An 8,110-nucleotide genomic window follows, 5' to 3' on the forward strand; every position below is an offset into this window, starting at 1 on the left:
ACGTGTGTAAAATTACAAACTGGTCGTCATGTGACGGCTTCGCCTTCATTACCGGACAGAAACACAATCATTAAAAAGGAACTTCTCACTGTAACCTGAACTGTGGACGGCTTCATCCTCATCCTCATCCTCACCTGAAGGATGCGAGGAAGCCGCTCCGATCCGATCGCCATGGAGACAAAAATAAAACGCAGCTCAGCATCAATTAAATGCGCCACAGAGACGTTGATCCCGGTGATGAACTGAGGAGATATTACATATCTACACTTAGAAAATCACTTCAACACATCCAAACACGTCCTTCCAACAGTATGAAAAATATACAAATAAAAAATACAAATACTCTCAGACACTAGGTAGTTTTCTGTCGACATGAAATCAGTGAGGACTAAAAGATAAATATTTCACATTTTTTTCTCCCTTCCATTTGAAAGAGAAAATAAAAATTTGCGTTTATGAAAAAAAAAGAAGATTTTGAAATATTCTCCTTCAGGTTTTAGTAACATTGTGATGCCACTTTCTCAGCTTCAGAAGAAGAAGAAGGAGGAGAAGAAGGAGGAGAAGGAGGAGAAGAAGAAGAAGAAGGAGGAGAAGAAGAAGAAGAAGGAGAAGGAGAAGAAGAAGAAGGAGAAGAAGGAGAAGAAGAAGAAGGAGGAGAAGGAGAAGAAGAAGAAGAAGGAGAAGAAGAAGTAGAAGAAGAAGAAGGAGAAGAAAAAGGAGAAGGAGAAGAAGAAGAAGGAGGAGAAGAAGAAGAAGAAGAAGAAGGAGAAGAAGGAGAAGAAAAAGGAGAAGAAGAAGAAGAAGAAGAAGAAGAAGAAGAAGAAGGAGAAGAAGGAGAAGAAAAAGGAGGAGAAGAAGAAGAAGAAGAAGAAGAAGAAGAAGAAGAAGAAGAAGAAGAAGGAGAAGAAGAAGAAGGAGAAGAAGGAGGAGAAAAAGGAGAAGAAGAAGAAGAAGAAGGAGAAGAAGGAGAAGAAAAAGGAGAAGAAGAAGAAGAAGAAGAAGAAGAAGAAGGAGAAGAAGGAGGAGAGCCAGTGTTGGAACCAAAAAGCCTGATAGAATCTTTTTTTCAGACATCATACACTATGCACAGATAATAAAAACAGGAACAACCATCGAGTCTTTTTTCCAGACGAGAGGATCGTTCCTCCGTTTGAAACATCGAGAGATTCGTCGGCGTCGTCATCGGTCCGATTCTCTGCCGTCGGGAAGTCTTTTTTTAACGTCCCATGATGCAACGCGCCGCGAGTGAGTTAGAGGACGCGGAGCGATCTACGGGACGAGCGGAGCGTCCGCCTCGGCTCTTTGACCCGTGGGAGGAGCATCGGTCACTGTACGTGAGCGACGCCGCCCGGCGGGGGGTAACAGTCAATCACTGTCATGGAGACGCCAGCGGACCACCGGCAGAGAACGAGGACCATCTGAGCTTGTGGAGAACGTAGTGAGGGAGAACTTCCGCTGAGGAAGACGAAGGAGGGGCAGGAGGCGGAGTCAGAGCTCACTTGACGTGCTCGGCGCTGTGGGAGGAGCAGTAGTACTTCTTGTGGGCGATGAAGGTGGAGAGGCTGCTGAACTTGATGTTACAGAGCCGACAGAAGCGCGAGTTCCCGTTCTGGACCGCCGGGGAGACGGCGGGGCTTTTGGGGGCGGGCTGGGCGGGCGAGTCCGAACCCGCCTTCTCCTTCCCCGGGGACAGAGTCAGAGAGGGAGGAGACACGGGGAGAGGAGAGCCGGCCGGAGGGGAGGGGCTTCCGTTCAGCAGCGGGGACACGGGAGACGCCGTCCCGCTGAGGGCCTGTCCGTTCACGCCGTCTCTGTGAGCCCGGGAGACGAGTCGGGCCGGGACGATGGGGGTGGTGGATCCCGGGGGGCTGAGGCTGGGGCTGACGGCGCCGCCCGGCGGGGGCGGGGCCTCCGGCGGCGGCTGGATGGTGACCAGCAGGCCGTGGGCGGTCTTGAAGTGCTCCATCAGGTCGGCGGTGACGGGCCGGTTCGGGCAGTACGGGCACACCACGTGAGCGGAGGCGGGGCCTTTGGCTCCGGCTCCCGGCGCGGCGGCCAGCGCGGAGGCGGTGTGTGACGGAGACGCGGCGTCGGAGGACGGTAAGGCAGAGGGGCGGGGGCTGGAGGACGTCGCCGGGGCGACCCGCTCGGCGGGGAGAGCTTTGGCCTCGGCGGGGTGCGGCAGGTCCGGCCGGTCCCGCTGCGGCCGGGTCTTGGGCGAGGTGGAGGCGGACCTCTTGAGGCGGTGCAGCTGCTCCAGCGTGTGCGGCTGCAGCGTGGTGGCGGGACAGTAGTACGTCTTGTGGGCCAAATAGTTCTCGATGCTGTTGAAGCTGATGCTGCAGGCGGTGCACTTGTGGTAGTCGGAGAGAGGCGGCGCCGGCAGCATCCCGCCGCCGTGCCGCGGCGTCTCCGTCAGACGGGGCCTCTTGCTCAGGTCCATCGGCCCGTCTCCTTCGGGGCTGGAGCCGCCGGCGCCGCCGGGGGAAACTTCCTGCTTCACCGCCAGACCCAGAACGGAGGGGGAGGGGGAGGGGGCGGCGTTCGCTAAGGCTTCGGTTCTGGCCATGTGGATCTCGTACATCTTCTTCCTCTTGCGCGTGCGGACGGGCTGCGGCAGGAAGGCGGCGGTGCTCTTGGCCGTGTGCGAGGCTCGGTGGTTGGACGGGTCGTGGCGGGACGCGCAGTAGAAGCGCTTGTGGACGGTGTAGTTCTCGTGGCGACTGAAGCGGATGTTGCAGGCCTGGCAGAAGGTCGCGTTCGGGTGGTCGTCCAGGTCCTCGGCAGAACCGCTCGCGGGACTCTGGCTGCCTTCGCTCGCTCTTCCTCCTCCCGCTCCTCCTCCTCCTCCTACGCTTCCTCCTCCGCCCTCCCCCTCAGAGGAGGAGGATATTCCCTCCCTCCCCGCCGCCGTCTCCGTCTTCACCTCCACCGTCCTCTTGGACTCGGCCGCTCCGCTTCCCGCAGGGTCGGAGTCGGTCGGAGAGTCGGAGGCCGCTCGGCTCGACGCTCCACCCTGAGGAGATGCGGAGGAGGCGTGCGCCCCGCCGGAAGGCTCCGCGGCGGGGGCGGCATCTCGGGTCGACCCGAAGCCCGAGGCGGAGGCGGAGGCGGAGGCGGAGGCGGAGGCGGAGGCGGAGGCGGAGGCAGCGCCGTCTCCTTGGTGCCGGCTGGAGCAGTACAGCCTCTTGTGTGCATAGAAGTTGTTGATGTTGTTGAAGGTGATGTCGCACTCGAAGCAGGTGGCTCCTTTGTGAGGCGGGGTCGCCGTGGCGGCGGGCGCGGCCGGTCCCGCGGGGAAGAAGGCGGCCGGGTTGCCCTGGGCGACCGTCTGGCCCTGCTTCAGACGGCTGTGGACCATCTCGGACATTTTGGCCAGGATCTCCGAGGCTTGAGGCAAGATGGACGCCTCGGGGTTGAACATGTACTGCGGCAGGAACATCGCTCCTCCGGGGACAACGGAGGCGGCTCCGCCCACGTGGGCGGGGCTGGAGCCGGGGGTGGGGCTCGTCGGTTCTGCCTTCACGGTTGTGGCGGGCGGACTCTTTGGGGAGTCGGATGCTTGGTAGGAGGAGGAGGGGGTGGGCTCCTCACCCGTCATCCTCCTCGCCTCTTCATCGCCCTCCTCCTCCTCCTCCTCCTCTCCGTCCTCCTTCGTCTCCATCGGCTGCTCCTCCGCGTCGGAGTCCGAACGCGGCTCCTCTTTGATCTTCAGGTCCGCGGGGGGGCCGTCAGGAGGGCTGAAGTCTCGGGGCGTGGCCGAGCCTCCGTCGGTACCGGGGCTGGAGGAGTCCGGTTTGGGAACGCAGGCCAGCGGCTCCCTCTCCTGGGGGGACGGCTGGAGGCGGTCCACCGACAACGGAGCGCTATGGCGAGGGGTGGGGCTCCTCTCGGCCGGGACCCGGACCTCCAGGTGGGTCCGAACGTGCTGCTGAAGCTGAGCGGGCGAGTCCGAGTTGTGGCCGCAGACTTGACACTTCAGCACCACGCCGGAGTCTCCGGGACTCAGACCTGACGAGGACAGAAGACAGATGAAACATCGGGTTTGGTGGCGACAGAGCCGAGACAGAAGGACGCGCGGCGGACGTACCGGTGGACAGCGGCAGCTTGGGGAGGCCCGGGCCCGGAGAGTAGACCTCGCTGTGGGAGCCGGGCTGGCAGACCATGTGGCTGGTGACCAGGTGGCTGTAGAGGATGTCTCTGGTGGTGGACACGAAGCCGCAGCCGTGACACACTCCGTTCAGGGTGTCCGTGTGCACCTTCAGGTGGCGCTCGCAGTTCGCCTTCGTGGTGAACGCCGACAGACAGATGAGACAGACGAACGGACGCTCACCTGCGGAGACGACGTGGACGGACAGGAAGTTACAGTGAGGGGCCAACCATCGAGCGGGTGTTCTGTTCTGACGGTCTGTTGGCCAAATGGAACTTTTGTTTCGAATCAGAAACTTTTGTTTTCACGTCAAAAACTTTTTCCTGAAAAATCCTGAATTCTGTAACCAAAACCCAAAAAACTGAAAAAGCTCATTTGTTTGCAATGCAAATAATTGTGTTCTCAGTCGACATGTTTTAGCTGACAGACTTGATGTTTGATCGCAGGGCCAGAAATGAGCTGTGTAAGCTGTTTGTTTTGCTGCATAATAAAGCGTCTCACCGCTGTGCGTGCGCATGTGGATCTCCAGAGAGCTGGCGCTGGGGCAGCTCTTGCTGCACTGAGGGAACGGGCAGACGCGCTCGTTGGGGTACGACTCCTTGGCTTTGTCCTGCGGCGGCGAGGCGGCCGCGGCCGGCTGCTTCTGCCGGCTGGCGCAGTAATACATGAGGTGGGCCTGCAGGTTCCGCTCGCTGCGGTACCAGATACCACAGTCCTTACACGGGAAGATGTCCTCTGAGACGCACACACACACACACACACACACACACACACACACACACACACACACACACACACACACACGCACACACACGCACACACACACACACACACACACACTTCAGCATTTACACAAATCCAGTTTGATGTGAATCTAACTGACTTCACTCAAAGATCTCAGACGAGAACAAATCTAAAATGTTGCTCTCCGATTTTTTAACCAGCAGCTCTTCAGCGTTTTTTGATCTAAACCGACCAGTTCTTCTGTTTCATCTAAACTTCTGAACAACCTTCGTCTTCCTTTCTACAAGAGTTTAAAAACAGATTTATTTTCACTCTTTCCCACATTAACCTCCTGCTCCTACATTCTGCTCTGTTTCACTTTGGCTTCTTCTTCTTTTCATTTTCTTGATTTAATAGTTTTATTTCTTCAAGGAAACTTTGTGGAGCAGCGGTGAGTGTTAAAGAGCTACGCTGCCATCTTGTGGTCAAGCAGAACATAACAGCTTTAGAACAACCTGCAGGTCTCAGTTTACAGCAGTGGGACCAAATGTAAAGGAGAGCTTTTGTTCTTTTTAGGCCATAAATCACTGAATGTTATACATCTTTAAATACTTATTCTTTGTATATTTACTTGTATGTTTGTATTTTTTATATCTTTCATTCCACTTTGCACCCTGGAGATGATTTAAATTTAAATCAATCCAATTCTCACTGATGACTTCATCAATAAAATACACTGAACGTTTGACACTCACTGTTGACGACAGCCGTGGCCAAGATGGCCGCCATGCCGGCCTGCTGTGGGAGGAGCTGGATGTCAGAGCGCAGTGCCGCTGGGTACAGAGGCTCCTCCTTCACCGCAGCCGGCTTCTGAGGGGAGAGCCCGACCAGCAGGGAGGAGGAGGAGGAGCCAGGGGGAGGAGCCAGAGATGCAAGGAGCCGCTCGCCGGCCGCCAGCTCGGAGGTCACCTTACAGAACAAGTTGCCAGCTGGGAACAAGAAGAGGGTGGAGTCACACCTGGAGAACTAAGAACACTGGAAACATGCTGTATAACAGGTGTGTTCATCCACAGAGCCTCCTGGTGGCCACCGGAGGAAGTACAGATGTTTAAATGACTCAATCTGAGACACTTTTAACACAAAAAACAGACTCTGATGTGTAAACTGAGTCCTGGAGCGGCTCAGAGGCTCCCCCCGGTGGACCGGTGCAGTTACAACACTGATGCATCCAGTCAGACACCAGGAGACTCTCCCGTGGAGGCGACGCTCACCGCGGCTGAAGACGCTGCAGTTGGCTGCTGAGACGTCCGAGGTCAGAGGGAGACGGCCGATCCAGCAGTCCGGATCGTCACACACCAGAGTCCACCTGGAGGTCTGACCATAAATACAGTCTCAATTGGAACAGCAGGGGAATTAAAACACACGTCTGCAGGATGTTAATCATTAAACCAGGTCACAGGAGTTTAAATAGTTTTCAGCATCTGCAGCGGGATTCGAACCAGGAACCTTCAGGATCTCCAGAGAAGGTGACTCAGACAAAACCTTCTAATAAGTTCAGGAAATGACGTCACGTGCAAAACTGCTGTGGTGTTTCTATCTCTTTCCTCTTCAATGAACATAAATATAAATAGATAATTTTTCCACTTTGCACCCTCAGGATTTCCTGCACGATCAGTTTTTAATGGAGAGAAAGAATAATAATAATAATATGAAAAAGAAAGAAAACAAAAAGAAAAACAATGACAGTTACAATCAATCAAATTACAAATTAAACCTGGGAAAGGTGTCGGGGTGCTGATGAGGACTATTTACAGCCAGTTGAGGTATTTTCTGACTTTGTGGAGTAACTGATTGATTGTTCAGTGCTTGAAACAGTTTAAAAACAAAGATGTCGAGTTCATTAAACTGGACAAACTAGAGAATATTTATACTTAAGAAGCTTGTATTTTTGCTCATAAAAACAACTTCAACGTTTAAATAAAATAATGATGAGCAGATCACTTGAGCGTCTGCATCCTGCAACAGAACCCTAACCCTTAACGAGACATCCTGCAGTCTGCCTCGTGAAACCAACCAACATGCAGACAAGCGTTGGTCTGTTTCAAGTGTCCTCCCTGCTTTAACTCCTTTAACTGCTTGAACTGCTTTAATTCTCCTTTAACTGCTTTAACTCTCCTTTAACTGCTTTAACTAATTTAACTCTCCTTTAACTATTTTAACTCCTTTAACTGCTTGAACTGCTTTAATTCTCCTTTAACTGCTTTAACTACTTTAACTCTCCTTTAACTGCTTTAACTAATTTAACTCTCCTTTAACTATTTTAACTCCTTTAACAACTTTAACAACTTTAGCTGATTTAACTCCTTTAATTGCTTTAGCTGCTTTAACTACTTTAACTCTCATTTAACTCCTTTAACCGCTTTAACTGCTTTAACTAATTTAACTGCTTTAACTAATTTAACTGCTTTAACTGCGTTGACTGCTTTAACTATGTTTAAACTACTTCAACTGCTTTAACTCTCATGTAACTATTTTAACTCCTTTGACTGCTTTAACTACTTTAACTGCTTTAACTCTGTTTTAACTGCTTTAACTCTGCTTTAACTGCATTGACTGCTTTAACTCCTTTAACTGCTTTAACTCTGATTTAACTGCTTTAACTGCATTGACTGCTTTAACTATCATGTAACTATTTTAACTCCTTTGACTGCTTTAACTGCTTTAACTGCTTTAACTCTGTTTTAACTGCTTTGACTGATTTAACTGCTTTAATTGCTTTAACTCCTTTAACTGCTTTAACTCTGTTTTAACTGCTTTAACTCCTTTAACTGCTTTAACTCTGTTTTAACTGCTTTAACGGCTTTAACTCTGTTTTAACTGCTTTAACTGCTTTAACTCTGTTTTAACTGCTTTAACTCCTTTAACTGCTTTAACTCTGTTTTAACTGCTTTAACGGCTTTAACTCTGTTTTAACTGCTTTAACTCCTTTAACTGCTTTAACTCTGTTTTAACTGCTTTAACTCCTTTAACGGCTTTAACTGTTTTAACTGCTTTAACTCTGTTTTAACTGCTTTAACTCCTTTAACTGCTTTAACTCTGTTTTAACTGCTTTAACTCCTTTAACGGCTTTAACTGTTTTAACTGCTTTAACTCTGTTTTAACTGCTTTAACTCCTTTAACGGCTTTAACTGTTTTAACTGCTTTAACTCTGTTTTAACTGCTTTAACTCCTTTAACT

At 51.7% G+C, this 8,110-nt stretch overlaps 1 protein-coding gene across 1 annotated transcript in view; it reads right to left on the reverse strand.

Annotated features, from left to right (window-relative positions):
* Nucleotides 1–839: 839 nt before the first annotated feature.
* Nucleotides 840–8,110, reverse strand: part of zfpm1 (zinc finger protein, FOG family member 1) — a 43,288-nt gene continuing 36,017 nt past the window's right edge. Inside the window, exons 3-7 of the mRNA XM_069719385.1 lie at nucleotides 6,145–6,247; nucleotides 5,629–5,862; nucleotides 4,652–4,885; nucleotides 4,091–4,333; nucleotides 840–4,011 (exon numbers count right to left, since the gene is read on the reverse strand). Of these exons, the coding sequence (XP_069575486.1) occupies nucleotides 1,496–4,011; nucleotides 4,091–4,333; nucleotides 4,652–4,885; nucleotides 5,629–5,862; nucleotides 6,145–6,247 (3,330 nt within the window). The 3' untranslated portion in view covers nucleotides 840–1,495. The remainder of the gene's footprint in view (nucleotides 4,012–4,090; nucleotides 4,334–4,651; nucleotides 4,886–5,628; nucleotides 5,863–6,144; nucleotides 6,248–8,110) is intronic.

This window comes from Brachyistius frenatus, unplaced genomic scaffold, assembly GCF_029030835.1.
Source record: "Brachyistius frenatus isolate BFR_SWC_R1_liver_20210118 unplaced genomic scaffold, ASM2903083v1 Contig_214, whole genome shotgun sequence".
NCBI lineage: Eukaryota > Metazoa > Chordata > Actinopteri > Embiotocidae > Brachyistius > Brachyistius frenatus.